Below are 20,528 nucleotides of genomic sequence, written 5' to 3' on the forward strand. Positions count from 1 at the left end.
TGTATGGAACAACGACTGACTCAACGGAAGTTCCACAAGCAGCATCTTCGTATTCAACTAATATGCTGCAGGTGTCTTCTACAACTTGGGCCGGACCTGTGTATGGAACAACGACTGACTCAACGGAAGTTCCACAATCAGCTTCTTCGTATTCAACTAACATGCTGCAGGTGTCTTCTACTACTTGGGCCGGACCTGTGTATGGAACAACGACTGATTCAACGGAAGTTCCACAATCAGCTTCTTCGTATTCAACTAACATGCTGCAGGTGTCTTCTACTACTTGGGCCGGACCTGTGTATGGAACAACGACTGACTCAACGGAAGTTCCACAATCAGCTTCTTCGTATTCAACTAACATGCTGCAGGTGTCTTCTACTACTTTGGCAGATCCTGTACATGCAACGACGAGCAGGATGGTCAGCAGTGAGTATTTACAATTTCATAAACAATGATAGATGAGAAGAAGATACATAGTCTTTAGTTCTGAAAAAAGAAAATTTGCCCCCTTTAGGTAAAGATTTCAGTTTCATATTTTATAGGCTCTCGTGTTATTGGTGCCAGAATACTTATCCTGGGCCCTTATTCTCGAAACGTTCGTAGCCCTTAGAATTCTTAACTTTGATCGTAGCCAATGTGCTAAGAATGGGCTTAAGAAGTTCGTAGGGCTACGAACGTTTCGAGAATACGCTCGTAGCTAGCCTGCAATACCCAAAGCAAACGTAATTATCGCGTTTTGAGAAATCCGATAATAAAACACTCTACTTGTGAAAACAGCTGGGAGGCTTCGATCTCACGAGTATTCGATCGACCTAAATTTCTCACTCACTGCATGTTAAACTTCAGCAACCTGCGTATGCCCTTGCGGAACCCTGGAAAACCGCACCGCTTCCCATTCCAAACTGATAAAGGAATTGATCGTGAAGAAGACGACACTGTCCAGCTTCAAGAGGAAGAAGACGTCAGCTAGAGACGAACGACCCTCTGCCCAAGCTATTGGTAATATAGGAATAGCACTACTAGCGTTTACTGGCGTCTTGATATTAATCCTTGACGCTGACGTGATTGCAAGGCTGATCAGCGGTCTATTCAAACCACGTTAGACCACGTCCATGTCGACGGCCACGTATCACCATGTCTTCATGGAAACCACTTAAGACCACATCGACAAGTGAGCGATCAACAAGGGAGGGTGCACAGTTGGTACCCATAGCAACACCTGCTTCACAGGAACGTTTAATGGTGCTACTTTGGTAGCATAAATTTAAATTTTTCAGTCGAAATTTCTCGTTATTACATTCGTTTGCTGATTTTTTAGAAAGAAGGATTTTTCTTGTTACTTCGATTATTTTTCCGATTATTTCTAGTTATTCTTAAAAATTTCGTTAAAATTGAACACAATTTGACATGACCAGCTACCTAAGTGGCACCGTCAGTTTTACTTGTCTAACTGTCCTGTCATAATACTTCACTCAGCTGCTCTCTGTTTGTATGATGTTTTCCATGCTTTCAGTGTTTGACACATTGTCCACAGCCTACTATTATCCACAAGACACGTTCTATGTATTATTGTAACTAATTTCCTTTTGTCGTATCAGTAGAAACACGTTTACAATCAGTTGCTAGGCAGCTGAATTGTTCCAACCTTACTTAATTAGAAGTAATATCATACAACTTGCGAATTGTACATATCGTTTTCATTAGAGCACATATAATGTATATACTCACATGTAAATTCATTTACATTTCAGATATTATGTAATCGTCAAATTTGTAATCGTGACATGCCTCTGACTGTGTATATATGACATACATTTGCACTCTGTGTACCCGGTGTTTTTTAAATACGTTCGTCGAATGGGGTCGACATTGACTAACTCATGTCTGTATCACCACCAGGTAATGTAGAAAACATTGTGTCCCATATTTTTAGCTCATTAGCTCAATGTTATATTACATAGACCAAAACGACACTTTGAGGCAGAACTACAAACTGAGTGACACATTGAAAAATACATTACATAAAAAGATTACTGTGTATTCTATAAATAACGTAAAAGAATATCACCTGAAACTACATCCACTTTGAAACATCTGTCCAAATCTATTTCACATGTAAGTACATTTTTATATTCAAAATGACTATATGTTCCATAAGTTCCGCAAAACATTATCACCTTAACCGACAGCCACTTTGAAACATTTGTCCAGATCTATTGCACATGTAAATACATTTATTACATTAAAGTGTCTCTATCACATGAATATGTTGTCATCTTCATCGTTATTGTATACATATTGTATTCGAATACATATACTCCTGTACCACCGTCACTGTTTTCAGAGAATAGACTACACTGAAATTATACATGTCCCTGACGCTAACATTCCATTTTCCTATTACACAGTGGGGTAAAGCTGTCTGAGGCAACGCTACCCGTGAAGATCCTGGTTGGAATTGATCTTCATTAACCCATGCTTGTCGTAAGAGGCGACTAACTGGAACAGTGGCCATGCTCTCTGTCTTGGCTGACACATGTCATCGTTTCCCAATTGCGTAGATCGATGCTCATGCTGTTGATCACTAGAATGTCTGGTCCAGGCACGATTATTTAAAGACTGCTGCCAGGTAGCAGGGGTATTGGTGAGTGTAGCGTTAGACAACAAACAAACAAAGTCGGGGTTGCAAGAGTAGCTTTCCTTTGTCGTCAAATACGTCCCCGTGGTTTTCATTCTAATGGTAAATGTGTCGACTCGCATTGACACACTTATAACACACGCACCTACATTAATTATTAGTTTACTTATAACACATCTACATTCATTATTAGGTATTTATAACACATCTACATTCATTATTAGTTTAATTATAACGCATCTACATTTACTTATAACACATCTACATTCATTATTAGTTACTTATAACACATCTACATTCATTATTAGTTTACTTATAACACATCTACATTCATTATTAGTTACTTATAACAATCTACATTCATTATTAGGTATTTATAACACATCTACATTCATTATTAGTTTACTTATAACGCATCTACATTTACTTATAACACATCTACATTCATTATTAGTTACTTATAACACATCTACATTCATTATTAGGTATTTATAACACATCTACATTCATTATTAGTTTACTTATAACACATCTACATTCGTTATTAGTTTACTTATAACATCTACATTCATTATTAGGTATTTATAACACATCTACATTCATTATTAGTTTACTTATAACACATCTACATTCATTATTAGGTATTTATAACACATCTACATTCATTATTAGTTTACTTATAACACACCTACATTCATTATTAGTTTACTTATAACACATCTACATTCATTATTAGTTTACTTATAACACATCTACATTCATTATTAGTTTACTTATAACACATCTACATCCATTTCAGCTTACTTGTAACGCACCTACATTCATTATTAGTTTACTTATAACGCATCTACATTCATTATTGGGTATGTATAACACATCTACATCCATTATTAGTTTACTATTAACACATCTACATTCATTATTACTTACTTATAACACATCTACATTCATTATTAGTTTACTTATAACACATGTACGTTCATTATTAGTTTACTTATAACACACATACAATCATTATTAGTTTACTTATAACGCATCTACATTCATTATTAGTTTATTTATAACACACCTACAATCATTATTAGTTTACTTATAACACATCTACATTCATTATGAAGTTACTTATAACACATCTACATTCATTATTAGTTTACTTATAACATATCTACATTCAGTTTTAGGTATTTATAACACATCTACATTCATTATTAGTTACTTATAACACATCTACATTCATTATGAGGTTACTTATAACACATCTACAATCATTATTAGTTACTTATAACACATCTACATTCATTATTAGGTATTTATAACACATCTACATTCATTATTAGTTTACTTATAACACATCTACAATCATTATTAGTCTACTTATAACACATCTACATTCATTATTAGTTACTTATAACACATCTACATTCATTATTAGTTACTTATAACACATCTACATTCATTATTAGTTACTTATAACACATCTACATTCAGTTTTAGGTATTTATAACACATCTACATTCATTATTAGTTACTTATAACACATCTACATTCATTATGAGGTTACTTATAACACATCTACAATCATTATTAGTTTGCTTATAACACATCTACATTCATTATTAGGTATTTATAACACATCTACATTCATTATGTTACTTATAACATCTAGGTTACTTATAACACATCTACAATCATTATTAGTTTGCTTATAACACATCTACATTCATTATTAGGTATTTATAACACATCTACATTCATTATTAGTTACTTATAACACATCTACATTCATTATTAGGTATTTATAACACATGTACATTCATTATTAGTTACTTATAACATATCTACATTCAGTTTTAGGTATTTATAACACATCTACATTCATTATTAGTTACTTATAACATCTACATTCATTATGAGGTTATTTATAACACATCTACAATCATTATTAGTTTGCTTATAACACATCTACATTCATTATTAGGTATTTATAACACATCTACATTCATTATTAGTTACTTATAACACATGTACATTCATTATGAGGTATTTATAACACATCTACATTCATTATTAGGTACTTATAACATATCTACATTCAGTTTTAGGTATTTATAACACATCTACATTCATTATTAGTTACTTATAACACATCTACAATCATTATTAGTTTGCTTATAACACATATACATCATTATTAGGTATTTATAACACATCTACATTCATTATTAGGTATTTATAACACATCTACGTTCATTATTAGTTACTTATAACACATCTACATTCATTATTAGGTATTTATAACACATCAACATTCAGTTTTAATTTACTGATAACACATCTACATTCATTTTCAGCTTACTTATAGCGCACCTACATGGATTATTAGTTTACTTATAACACATCTACATTCATTATTAGTTTATAACTAACATCCTACATTATTTATAACACATCTACATTCATTATTAGTTACTTATAACGCACCTACATTTACTTATAACACATGTACATTCATTATTAGTTACTTATAACACATGTACATTCATTATTAAGTATTTATAACACATCTACATTCATTATTAGTTTACTTATAACACACATACAATCATTATTAGTTTACTTATAACGCATCTACATTCATTATTAGTTTATTTATAACACACCTACAATCATTATTAGTTTACTTATAACACATCTACATTCATTATGAAGTTACTTATAACACATCTACATTCATTATTAGTTTACTTATAACATATCTACATTCAGTTTTAGGTATTTATAACACATCTACATTCATTATTAGTTACTTATAACACATCTACATTCATTATGAGGTTACTTATAACACATCTACAATCATTATTAGTTACTTATAACACATCTACATTCATTATTAGGTATTTATAACACATCTACATTCATTATTAGTTTACTTATAACACATCTACAATCATTATTAGTCTACTTATAACACATCTACATTCATTATTAGTTACTTATAACACATCTACATTCATTATTAGTTACTTATAACACATCTACATTCATTATTAGTTACTTATAACACATCTACATTCAGTTTTAGGTATTTATAACACATCTACATTCATTATTAGTTACTTATAACACATCTACATTCATTATGAGGTTACTTATAACACATCTACAATCATTATTAGTTTGCTTATAACACATCTACATTCATTATTAGGTATTTATAACACATCTACATTCATTATGAGGTTACTTATAACACATCTACAATCATTATTAGTTTGCTTATAACACATCTACATTCATTATTAGGTATTTATAACACATCTACATTCATTATTAGTTACTTATAACACATCTACATTCATTATTAGGTATTTATAACACATGTACATTCATTATTAGTTACTTATAACATATCTACATTCAGTTTTAGGTATTTATAACACATCTACATTCATTATTAGTTACTTTATAACATCTACATTCATTATGAGGTTACTTATAACACATCTACAATCATTATTAGTTTGCTTATAACACATCTACATTCATTATTAGGTATTTATAACACATCTACATTCATTATTAGTTACTTATAACACATGTACATTCATTATGAGGTATTTATAACACATCTACATTCATTATTAGGTACTTATAACATATCTACATTCAGTTTTAGGTATTTATAACACATCTACATTCATTATTAGTTACTTATAACACATCTACAATCATTATTAGTTTGCTTATAACACATCTACATTCATTATTAGGTATTTATAACACATCTACATTCATTATTAGGTATTTATAACACATCTACGTTCATTATTAGTTACTTATAACACATCTACATTCATTATTAGGTATTTATAACACATCAACATTCAGTTTTAATTTACTGATAACACATCTACATTCATTTTCAGCTTACTTATAGCGCACCTACATGAATTATTAGTTTACTTATAACACATCTACATTCATTATTAGGTATTTATAACACATCTACATTCATTATTAGTTACTTATAACGCACCTACATTTACTTATAACACATGTACATTCATTATTAGTTACTTATAACACATCTACATTCATTATTAAGTATTTATAACACATCTACATTCATTATTAGTTTACTTATAACACATCTACATTCATTATTTGTTACTTATAACACATCTACATTCATTATTAGGTATTTATAACACATCTACATTCATTATTAGTTTACTTATAACACATCTACATTCATTATTAGTCTACTTATAACGCATCTACATTCATTATTAGTTACTTATAACACGTCTACATTCATTATTAGTTACTTATAACGCATCTACATTCATTATTAGTTTACTTATAACACACCTACAATCATTATTAGTTTACTTATAACACATCTACATTCATTATTAGTTTACTTATAACATATCTACATTCAGTTTTAGTTTACTTATAACACATCTACATCCATTTCAGCTTACTTGAAACGCACCTACATTCATTATTAGTTTACTTATAACACATCTACATTCATTATTAGTTTACTTATTAAACATCTACATTCATGATTATCTTAATTATAACACATCTACATTCATTATTAGTTTACTTATAACACACCTACATTCATCATTATCTTAATTATAACACACCTACATTTATCATTATCTAAATTATAACACATCTACATTCCTTTTTAGTTTACTTATAACACATCTACATTCATTTTTAGTTTCAATATAACACGTCTCCATTCATTATAGGTTAAATTATACCACATCTCCGTTCATTATTAGTTTAACTATAACTCGTTTCCGTTCATATTAGTTAATTCATAACACATTTCCATTCATTTTTTGTTTAATTATACCACATTTCCATTAATTTTTAGTTTAATTATACCACATTTCCATTCATTTTTAGTTTAATTATACCACATTTCCATTCATTTTTAGTTTAATTATACCACATCTCTACTCGTTATTAGTTTACATATGACACGTCTCCATTCGTTATTAGTTTAAATATAACATGTCTCCGTTCATTATTAGTTTAATTGTTCCACATTATAACATTCCAATCATTAATAGTTTAGTTATAACACATTTTCATTCATTTTAAGTTTAATTATAACACATTTCTATCTCGCTTGAAGATACTCAGATGCATCAACGGTAATCTTGTTTAATTTTCACATGGAAATATTGAGTATAGTGAAATATTGCGAGAGCGGATTTTGTCAGTCACGTCCACACGCGTAGATATATTTACACCCTTAAGCAATGGTTCGCTAATCCGGACATTTTTAAGTGGAAGAGTTATATCAGGATTGTTACCACAACTATAGCATGTGTTATTTGCCAACTCTAAATGACATTGTGTACTCAAGGCATGCGTTTGTTGTGACCTATTCTAAACTTAATCATATTAAGGAACAAACTTTTCTTCGGAAATATTTCATAAATCAGCTAGAAAAGCAGTCATGTGTTTTTCACAAGGTAGTTGAAAAGCATGGTGATATTGAATATCTCGTCCATGGTTAGATTTTAACAACCAGGAAGTTGTAATAAATATGTCGTAGTTTATGCTTTGGATTGTTTGTTCTTTAAAGCCTCACTCAGCAATGTTCCAGCTATATGACGTCGGTAGGTAAATAATTGATTCCGGACCAGACAATCCAGTGATCAGCAGCATGAGCATCGATCTACCCAACTGGGATACGATGACACGTGTCAACTAAGTCACCAAGCTTTACCACCCGATCCCGTCAGTCGCCTCTTACGACAATCTTACCCAGATAATCACGGATGTCATAGTTCAAAATAATCAATCAATCCGACTATCAGACAAGGATCCACAGCGTCGCTCTGGAAGTCCACACACCTGGTGAATATTCCTCACTTGAACATGACTTGAACTCTCAGAACACAATGAAAGCGTGAATAAACCATGAAGCACAGTCTCACTGATACAGTTGATCCAGTGACCCAATCCAAGTCCCCAATGTCATATTTCCACTATGGGATGAATTTGGTTGCTGTCGAGGGTGGGTGGGGGTCGGGGATAGGGTGCCTTATCACCCATTTTGTTTTGGAGAGATAGGGAGGGTCATCAATTTTGCAAACGTACTAGGGGGTGGTCATTGATTTTGCACATGACATATAGTGGATGAATGTAACATTCACATTGCAAATGCTTCTCCTTACAAATGAACATACCCCCTTCCAAACCCTAAGTTATGAACGGTCGCTGATATGGAATGCACGTGCAGTCTGTGTTCATTAGCTTTAGCAAAAGATGCAATTACAATAAGATGTTGTCGAAAAAAACTGTATAACACAAGCAAGGAATTTTTTATCACAACTTTTTATTGCAAACGTCATTGCTACTGATGAGATTGGATTAATTACATTAGTGATGGTACCACGGATTCGCGAAAACACGTACCACACGTGTCAACCCACAAACACATGAACAGGCAAGTCAAATATAAACCTTATAAAAAACAATTGGGAATTACATCTGACATCCTTTATTGGCAATACTGCCCCGAATTTGGAAATATCTTCCACATATCTAACATTAACATTGTTTGAAAGCTTTTCTGTGGCCTTGAAAATAGTAAACTTTCTGAAACAACCTTTTGATCACGTCTCAAGTTGTCACATAGACTCTAAAAAAGAAACTTATGTCTCTGACACGGGTCACATAGTTTTTGTTAAGGACATAGACATTCGTAAAGTTTTGCATTCACTATAAGCCTTTTAATGGTAACAATAACGTTTGGAACATCGTGGACAAATCAAATTTTCTAATTAATGTTTTCTTTTATCCAGCACGTTATGTTCAAATGTTACTTTCCGATTTATTCATGCTTAGACACAACATATTGAACAACATTTACAGCAAAATTAAATAAACTAAATGTATTCATAATGGAGAAGTTGACATCCATAATGTCCCTCATTATGTGAATCAGTTTAAAATCACATTTAATACATTCTTTGTAAATCAAGAATAAACACACATATTTCTCAGATTTCTACGTTGAAACCATCATTCTGTGCGGGCGTATTGATATTCTGGAAAGGTCAAGGCTGCCTGGGAAGGTCAAGGCTGGCGGATAAGTTGAAGGACGACGAAGAGAGCAGTTGTCAGCAATGATGCCGATACCTTCACGGACGCTGCCATGTTCTGAAACAAAATGACACTTATCCATCAAACTGCTTTGACCTGGTCAAACAAAATATTAGTATACCATTATGACCACCTTGTTTCGAAATATTCACTTGTATATTTTGATATATTGTTGAATCGATATAGATAGTTATATGTATATTCATATTAATGTAGGATGCCTTTATATTTATGAAGATTATGTAAGATGTGAGTATTTCGCCAAATATGATATGCCACTTTACCCGTCATCTCCGGCTGTGATGAAGTTTACTGAGGCAGTGACAATAATGTATGGTCATTACATATTTTAGAAATATTTCCCCCGTGTAGAAGAGGGTTATTATAATCAATATTTCAGACTGATTGATATATTTTCAGAAATCATTCGATTAGGAAATATTTTAGGATGATTTGTCCAGTTTGTACTGTTCATGTGATTCTTAATACAATAATGGTCAAGTGGTCATGCAGGTCACTGCGTTATTGCCACCTATCACCAGGTTATAAAACGTTATCACCCTTGAAGATCCGGGTTAGAGGCAACCAAGTATAACCCAGCTACGTGACGTCAGTCTGTGAATAATCGCGTCTGGACCAGACAACCCAGTGATTGACATCATGACAATTCATGACAGTTGGTTAGAAATTATCTTCGCTAATCCATGATTGTCGTTATTCCACCGAAATCCTGTCGCTATGCTTTTTTCCTATCGTCTCAATATAAGCAAGGGAAAACAGTCACTATAGCGTCATAAAGGCAGAATGTCACATTTTCGACAATATTTTGGCCTATATTATAATTATTGCGCACATGCACTTACTTTAGCTTCCTATTGACTTACTTTCCCTTACGACTTGGCTGAAATCGATAAGTGAAACTTCGAGGCGCACAGCTTCCAAACAGAGAACGCTTGCCAGATATGGAATGTAAACAATTGCTCCATACATCGAAAACTGTCGCACGCGGTGTTGTCGGTGTTTGCCGAACTGGTTTCAATCACAAGTAGTAGTTGCTTTTATTCCAGTAAAGGGGCCACCTTATACAAGTACAGAGCATGATGAAGTACAATTGTGACATGAGCGCTGTATAAAAATACACGTACATTAAGGACGTTAATGTAACTAAGAGATCATTTCACAGATATCCCTTTCTTAGCGGCAAGAAATATATATTTTGCCAGATTATTGCATATGTTATGATGAGTGGAGCAAACTAACAAGGCCATTTTCTCGCGAGTTGGAAACAAGTGAAAATATTGAGGTATGAGAGTGGATCGCAGATCAAGGTAAAATGGACACGCGAAGCAAAAGTGAAATTCATCCTCGACAACAGGTATAATACAAAATGGGCGAACACGTTCATTTCGTGGAATTCTATAATATCTGCCCGTTTCTATTAGAAGACGGTGATTAGATCCAATATGCTAGTAATTTAAAATATTAATTCGAAATAATTTTACATCGATAAATAGAACCCAGATATGATATTGAGAATGATCTTTTACAGCAAAGAACAGTTCAAGTTTAGAGCAAAATTGAGTATTTTCATGATTTTCTCAATGTCTACACATCTTTGCCTAAACTGGTGTAAGAATAAATCAGCCCATCCAACATTCTGTTGAATCCAAACTTCTGCGAATCCGCAAGAAAATAACAATGATTTAACCTTGAGTGCCAAGCAAGCACTACCGTTCTCTGCCCTTTTATATTTAAAAGTATAAGCTTTCTTTAATATCAAGTTGAATTCTTGAGTTAATAATCTAAGCCAACACTTTACACTTTTTAAATAATGGGACACTTTTACAGAATTTCTAGCTAGATAGATTTTACAAAATTTACACATAAAATTCTGTCAATTTCTACTCAATCCACAAGTTCACTTACAGAATTTAGTGTGTATATTTTCGACATGCGGCGATGAATGGAATCCCCAAACTTCTGATCCATAAGTCAAAATTGGTAATCAAAAACTTTAAAAGAAACAACTTGAGGCAGAGATATAAATTTACTCAACCTAGACTGGAGTATTTGAATAACCTTCCAAGCTTGTTGGGCTAATGTCTTTTGGGTTAAATACCAAGAACCAGAGGAAGATAACTGGACACCAAGATATTTATAATTAGATACTGTTGCCACATCATCATTACCAATTTTCAACTTTTCCTGATGTCTAAGCTTCCCGCCATTTCTAAACACTACAACTTTACTTTTATCCATATTAATAGTACGCTTCCATTTATCACAATATCCAGACAATTTGTCAAGCTGCTTTTGTAGACCAACAACAGACACGTCTTTTAAGATGATATCATCAGCAAGATAAACAATTCTAAAGCATGTAATGTAACACCATGGGCTTCAGACTCCAGCTCCTCGACAATGTCATTAATGAAGATTGAAAAGAGAGACGGTGACCACTGACATCCCTGTCTAACGCCTGAGACACACTCGAAGAAATCTGAAAGACGTCAATCTAACGAGACACAAGATTTGACAGATCTATACATGTTCTTAAGAACTCGAAATATTCGTCCTTTGACACCACCTTTCCATAGTTTAAAAAATAAACCATTTCTATACACAGAGTCAAAAGCTCCCTTTTAATCGATAAAAGCACAGTATTGCCGACCTCTCTTATAGGAAAGATATTTATTGATCAATGTGTCAACAACAACACTGTTACCCGTAGTCTGAAAGCCCTTCCTAAAGCCAGATTGTTCACCAAGTATAAAACTTTCTAGAGTCGCCCAGTTATTTAACCTGTTGCAGATAATTTTCGCAAAGTTTACCTGCTACATCCAAAAGTGTTATAGGCCTATAGTTTTTAGGGTCACGTGAGCTACCTTTCTTAAAGATTGGAAGAATAATACCAAGAGACCATTGGTCGGGAGAAATACCAGTAGTTAATACAAGATTAAATAAATCCAACAACATGAGACAAACCGGTGGCGCATTCTGAAAGAAATCAACTGAAATCCCGGAGAGGCCTGGTGCTTTATAGGGCTGAGCAATATAACCGGTTTACCGGTATTTACCGGTTCAGACATGAACACGATACGTATTGCGATATGCTGATCGAAAACCGGTATTTTGACATGCATTCGGAAAACTTTGTAACACTCGGAAATCTTCGGATAATTCTGTTTTTTAAATCCTTCCTTTCTTTGTATCATTTGTGCCAAACATTATTTACATTTTTAATTTTTCATCGTTAATGGTTTTTATCAAAGCCTAGTCAAGCATAGTGATTTTGTTGTGTTTTTGCTTTATAAATCAAGCATTAACTCGATTATAAGTAGTTTTTGTTAAAAAAAACTTCTTGCAGTATATTGCAATACATATCGCAGTATATGCTTTCGCATCGCAATATATCGCAATAGGAAAATTCTCTGCAATACCGATCCCTAGTGCTTTACCTGGCTTCATACTGCCTGGTGCTGATAACAACTTACTTATACTGACAGCTTGATCTAACTCACTTTCCATATCAATAGTTCCATCAATCCCTTCAGCTGATATAGAGTTCACAAAATCATTAACATATTTATAGTATTTAATAAAGTCTTTACATTTTCTATCTCCCGGAAACAAAGTTTCAAAATAGCTTATCCAATCGTCAGGTTTAGTGTCTTTTGAAAGCACATACATTTTATTATGCAAAATACGCCAAAAGCTTCTACTATCATTAGTGTTCAGACCAGTTATCAGAGTATCTACAAAATTGTTCTGATAGCAACGGGCTTTGTGTGAGCACAAGTCTTTATACTCCTTCCACGCCGATGTATATTTCAGTTGGTCTACTTGGTTACCGGAAACATGAAAAGCACGAAGCCATCGTCGCGCGTTTGCACGTGCTGTCTCACGACGTATGACGACGTAGAGGGTCAGTAGAAGTTACACTGGGCGAAATGTTGATATTGACAGAGAATGTAACTGGCAGAAGGTAGATTCAGCATGATCTCCTACTTGGAAGGATGAGATAAGCGGGAAGGACGTTTCATATGTCAGAACGTAGTCAATGACACTCTGGCCGTGGTTAGCAAAACAAGTGTACTTGCCTACTCCGGCATCGTTACCAACACGACATTGCAGATTCTGAGACCAGTAATTTTACAGAAAACAACTTAGTCTAAGTATTGTCCTTTATTGTTTATAACGTTGTCTTGTTAGTATCATTGGATGAAATTACTATCCTCTACAAAGTGAGTGAGTGAGTTCAGTTTTACGCCGCACTCAGCAATATCCTAGTTATATGGCGGCGGTCTGTAAATAATCGAGTCTGGACCAGACAATCCAGTGATCAACAACATGAGCATCGATCTGCGCAGTTGGGAACCGATGACATGTGTCACCCAAGTCAGTGAGCCTGACCACCCGATCCCGTTAGTCGCCTCTTACAACAAGCATAGTCGCCTTTTGTGGCAAGCATGGGTTGCTGAAGACCTATTCTACCCTGGATCTTCACAGGCCTCTACATAGTGTACATCGTCATCTATAGGTAAGGGGATAGTGTCATCCTTTTCTATATAATCCTGTACACGACCTGTCCGGGCATTGAAGTCACCCATGATGAAAACATGAGAACTTGGAAAATCAGTTTTATGATTATTCACATCATTTTCAAGAATGTCCTAGATAATTTCTGGAGAATATATACTGGAGTTGGGTGGAGAATAATATATCAAAGCAAGTAATACAGTTTCACATAATGTCTCGAACTTGAGCCGCATAATATTTTCAGAATCAGATTGTAGAATTGAGCAAAATTCAGATATGTCAATCACAAGTTGTGCTTAGGATATTCGTAAAGAGCGCTCCAAGGCACATAGCTCTATGGGATCGCTTGAAATAATGTTCGGCCGGTAGAGGATGCGGCGTCGATTTAATGCAAACGTTGCTGCTCACTTTCATTAACTCATTCGAGCATTTTAATTTGATATTGTAATAAAAATACGGCTCTTCAGGTGTACATGTATATATGGTAGCTTCCCTGAGGGCTGATAGTATTATTGAGGGAAATGCATTATTTATTATTTGAAGCTATTGATACGGTGTCTCAAAGCCGTCGACGAAGTACAAGCATAGGACATGGCGCGTATTTCACACGGCCTGCCTGTTTTGGAGCTGTCTGCTCTTAAACGTGCGATGAAGGCAGGACATCTTGAGCAGCGGAAGTAATGGGTGAAGACGCCTTGGGTGGAGTCTAAAATCCTTAGCAGTTTAAAAAAATAAGGGCTCATTGAAGATCGTTTAATTCCCCATGTATTATCACTCAAGCCAAAACATGATCTAACTCATTTGGATACAACGGTATTACCACGGCTAGGACAAAAGAAGGCCATATACAACGTTCCTACTACGAGAGCATGATTCGATCCATGCAACGTTGAGAACAAACGACATCCAGGACAGACATGACGTCTTGATAAATTGGTAAAAAGTCTTGGCACTTGGTAGATTAGTATAAGGAAATGCCAAGCGCTGTCAATGTTATCGAATTAAACAATGTAGATTGTTTTCTGTTTGAGATAAATTGCCATACTGCGATAAAGATTGTCCTACACGGAGCCGAAGAGAGCGTAATCCACGTTGTCGTCACAGGGACTCGTAAACCATTCATATCATGCTAGATTTGGGTGTTGCAATACCCTGTGGTTATCATACGCGTTGCACAAACGCGAGGACTGGCAGCTGCAGCGTCGGGTGTACGGCTCGGGGGTGGGGGTGGGGGTGGGGTGTTTACGGAGCACTTCTCCATCAAAGTAATGGGATAGTGTGACTTCACTAATTATATTTTGTTTTTAACTTTTTGAACCTCGGATCAATCAGAATCAGTACTTTGACTTTACTGAGGTCAACATTTATCAGATCAATTCATACAAGTTCTGCCAATGGTAGTGTAAAATATATAAAAACGTATTCTGTTATAACATAGGCGGATTCAGGGGGCGGGGGTGTTGCAGGGATGCGATCAACCCCCCCCCTTATCCTGAAAGTTTATTAAATGACTCTCGCGAAAATGAAATGTGTGCACAGCCCCTCTTTCTCAAACGTGTTCACACACACATACACCCCAACCCCTTTCTCAAAAAGCTAGATCCGCCCCTATATAACTTGATACACTAGTAACATGAGACCTGACAACATCACGTAACGGTATCATGTGAGCTATAGGTAGCGATCGAAATTTGCCTGAAGCGATTTTCTAATATAATTATATTTTGTTCATTTGTTATTTAATGCCGCGCTCAGCAATATTACATCTATAAAGCAGCGGTCTGTAAATAATCAACTCTGGGCTGGACATATCCAGTGATCAACATAATGATCATCGATATACGCGTATTGGATACGTTGACATTGTGTAAACCAAGTCAGCGAGCCTGACCACCCGGTCCCGTGGAGGCACCCGGGTCCCGAGGTGGGCAAATTTGCGTAGTATCCTTGGACAAGATACTTAGATCGACATTGTCTCAGTTCACCCAGCTGTAAAATGTGTACCCGTGAGGATGTGCTGGCAATGTGACTGTTTAGTTCATTACGCCTAACAGGCAGCATGGCTATATGGCCCCCAGGGAGTTGAAAATGTATCGGAAAGTACGATAGTGACGTGGGATAGTAATGTACGTAGCGACGTGAGTAGGATATGTGCGCCATATAAGCGGACTATTACTTACTACTCTTACAACAAGCATGGGGTGCTGATGGCCAGTTCTAACCCGTTCTTCGCGGGTTTCAAATATGCTAAGAAGCCACTTGTACTCACTTTTCTAGTACCTTTATTTGGTGGGTTTTGTAATCTAAACCAATGGAGCCAAAGAAAGAAGCTTCGAGACCTGAACGGTTCTGTTTTAACATAGCATTTTATTGTGTCTGAATTGGTCAAGGTGTAAAAAGTACCTTATATATGCTATTTGATTTTCTTACCTTTGAAGTAGTACCAGCGGGCGAGACACCAGCCTGAAACAACGCACCTCCATATAGCATAAGAAGAGTGAGTGAGTGAGTTAGAGTTTATAGTCACAGCGGCAATATTTCGGCCATATCGTGATTTAAGACAGTTAGAAATTCATGACAAATGCGCAAAGTTTAAAAACCTGTCGACGAAGGACAGTAAAACCAACTAGCATATCACAGCAATAGGAAATAAAACTAGCGTATATCTCTAAAAAAGAAATTCAAATTAGGACAATACAATATAAAATAAGTCTGAGGATCGCCAACAACTGAAGGTAGATCACCACTCTAGGGACAATGGGGACTTACGGTACTTTGGCTACCTGCATGGACCCAAGCTGGATTCATACCATCCCTTCAGCCACTGGCGACTGTACTGATGGATTTTCTTACCTTTGGAGTGACAGCGGGCAGGACACCAGCCTGAAACAACGCACCTCCATATAGCATAAGAAGAGTGAGTGAGTGAGTTAGAGTTTATAGTCACAGCGGCAATATTTCAGCCATATCGTGATTTAAGACAGTTAGAAATTCATGACAAATGCGCAAAGTTTAAAAACCTGTCGACGAAGGACAGTAAAACCAACTAGCATATCACAGCAATAGGAAATAAAACTAGTGTATATCTCTAAAAAAGAAATTCAAATTAGGACAATACAGTATAAAATAAGTCTGAGGATCGCCAACAACTGAAGGTAGATCACCACTCTAGGGACAATGGGGACTTACGGTACTTTGGCTACCTGCATGGACCCTAGCTGGATTTATACCATCCCTTCAGTTACTGGCGACTGTACTGATATTTAGCCATAATAGTATAAGAAGAACAGTGACGATTTTATTTTATTATAACTCTTTAGTTTGTGTAAACTGGTAATGGTATGAAATGTACCTGATATAAGCTCGATTTGATTTTCTTACCTTTGGAGTGACAGCGGGCAGGACACCAGCCTGAAACAACACACGTATAAGTATGATAGTGACCTTTTGACCATATCAAGTTCAACTCATCTTGCAGCCAACTTCACAGCTTCAGTAATCAAAAGTTCAGTTAGAAAAGGAATATTTTGAAACAAAATGTTTTCTCTATAAATGTTATGGTACCACCTCTTATGTATGCCGGCGCATGTGTATGATTTAAATTATTTTTAATAAGCAGATATTAGTTCCACCATTATACATTGAAAGATGTAAATCGTAGTGTTGATCATTATGTGGGAATAAAATGATATATTACATGTTTCTTATGCTTTCATATGACATACAGGACACCTGCTAAATGTTATCACGGCTCTAAAAGAACTTCCGGTCAACGCATTCACTAAGTTACATTATTTTTGCATTATATGTTTGTAATTAACAGAAATGTACTGAAACATTTGAAATCCAATCCCAAATACTTGTTGGTATTGGTAACCAAGTTTGAAATGCTTTAACATTTGTTTGTTAAACTATGTACAGTTTATGTAAACAGTCTATCAATAAGGATAGTTTGTAGATACAAGTGTATTGGAAGCGCTGAGAATCGTCTGGTATGTTCCTTAGGAGTCCCTTTAGCTTTTTGACTTTGAGAATACAAACATAAGGGTTTTCATATGTTATAAAACATACGACAAAATATATGGCAAAATTAACATGCATACATGCAAGCGTACAAAAATATACACACATACATATACACACATAAACATACACACATACATATGCACACATAAATATACACACATACATATGCACACATAAGTATACACACATACATATGCACAAACAAAAAGTTTAGACTGGCAGGCATGCATGCATGCATAAAGTACATACATACCTACGTACGCACGTACACACACGCGCATGCACACACGCGCACGCACACATGCACACATACACACATACATACATACATACATACATACATACATACATACATACATACATACATACATACATACATACATACATACATACATACATACACACATACATACATACATACACACATACATACATAGCTGAATGGAAAGCTTCTTTTTGAAAGTTAACTAAAACAGCTACTCACTGCTGGAGTTGTAGTGTTCGTTGTCGTTGCAGTCGTCTGAAACATACGTTCATGTTCTGTCACACATTTCCGATGATACGTGTGGGGAATTTTGATTTTACACTTTGTTCAGTCCGCTTATGGACAGGCTTGGCGCATGGTCAAGGAGACTCATATGTGGGTGAGGTTTCACTTTCCATACGTTTCCTGTGAAGCTATAGTTTATGTGCAGATCTATATAATTATCATAAAATAAGTAATTTATTACATTTATTATGAAATGGAAATATGACATTTCGGAGATTCATGACTGCACTCAGAAGAATCTAAACAAGATATCGTTTTCGGTGTTAAATAAAGCATCTCCAAAACAAATGCATCTATAGTCATTAAATGCATATTAAGACATGAGGTACACTGGTGCATATATTAACAAGCAGAAAGCATAAAATGGCATGGCTAACACGTGCTGAACTGAAGCAGTGCCAAGGTCATCTCAACACAAATCTGTACATATGCTGCATGACAGACAGACAGGCAGACAGGCAGATCTTCAGTACTAACTTTTGCAGATGTCTGAAACATGTTACATTAATTTTCTGACCAGTATTTCCAATGACAGCTAGTGTGGCATTCTAATCTTAGTATCTTTACACTTATGGTCTTATGGCCACCCAATCTGGAATGACGAAGAAACGTGTCCAACAACAGTTTATCTATTTACAAAGTAAATTCTTTGCGTGGCATTGCACTCTCGTAAGAAAGAAGTTGTTATCCAGAAAGTTTGTCAATTTGTCCATTTTGTAATTTAAAAAGTCATAATATTATAGTCCTTCAGTCATACGTTGGCACCAGTATTGCTATGTAATTCTCTTTAACATTTGGTATATGATGAAAATTAGATATATACTATTTGTATACTGAGATCTAACTAGAAAAATCAGCTTTAGAGTTTGTCATCCTCAATATAAGAATTTTCGTTCAATGTCATGATGTAATGTTGTAACAGCTCACGCCGAGAACTTAAACAGGACTCGCTGTGGGGTGTGATTCCCTGTATTGTTGAGCAGATTAGCAGAAGAAACATACCCTATAAACATTTCATTATAATTATAAATCACAGCATGTTTCGTATCCGACAGGGATCGCGTTCCCGACATGGGGAGTGATGACACCAACTAATGACACAACTCTGCATATCGTATTGTGGTGCCTAATACGACTGAATTTCAGAAGGGAATCTAGGGGTTTCACATTCCCAACGTTTCACTGAGATCGGGTACGTAAAGTATGAACGGAGAAAACAGTGACTCTATCACATCTTTGAAGCCTCTATTCTACGACATGAATACTTACAGCTTGGACAACTGAAAACCAAAGTGGTGTTAATATAGAACAATTAAACATGACTTTATTGTGTGACTATATCATACTTTACACCAACAACAGAAAAATAGATCTCCGACTACATGAAAGGTGTGAAGGTACTGTAACGAACAATAGTTGTAGGGATACTGTAGAATAGTGGTTACAGTCGTGGGTGTTGACATTGATAACAAGATTCCACACACTGATTCGGTAATACTCATTCCCGGTGGCCAAAACTATGACCTTGACAGAAAATTGCCGTGTAAAACATCATCAGCGCATGTCAATGTTCGTTAATATTCTCTGAATAGGGGTAGCCTAGTGGTTAAGGCGTTCGCTCGTCAAGCG

At 35.1% G+C, this 20,528-nt stretch overlaps 1 protein-coding gene and 1 long non-coding RNA gene across 2 annotated transcripts; one reads left to right on the forward strand and one right to left on the reverse strand.

Moving 5' to 3' along the window:
* The first annotated feature begins 3 nt into the window (after positions 1-3).
* On the forward strand, positions 4-2,703 carry LOC124267547. Its single transcript, XM_046702474.1, has 2 exons — positions 4-426; positions 847-2,703. Exons 1-2 carry the CDS (start codon positions 63-65, stop codon positions 1,101-1,103), a joined length of 621 nt encoding a protein of 206 aa, XP_046558430.1. The 5' UTR covers positions 4-62; the 3' UTR covers positions 1,104-2,703.
* A 6,291-nt stretch (positions 2,704-8,994) lies between these two features.
* LOC124267574 lies at positions 8,995-16,789 on the reverse strand. The gene is made up of 2 exons (XR_006896064.1): positions 16,754-16,789; positions 8,995-9,841 (listed from the first exon to the last, which is right to left on the reverse strand). It is a non-coding gene; the product is annotated as an uncharacterized LOC124267574 (long non-coding RNA).
* Between the last annotated feature and the right edge of the window lie 3,739 nt (positions 16,790-20,528).

This window comes from Haliotis rubra, unplaced genomic scaffold (assembly GCF_003918875.1).
Source record: "Haliotis rubra isolate DU_JTF1 unplaced genomic scaffold, ASM391887v1 Scf132, whole genome shotgun sequence".
In the NCBI taxonomy this organism is placed as follows: Eukaryota; Metazoa; Mollusca; class Gastropoda; order Lepetellida; family Haliotidae; genus Haliotis; species Haliotis rubra.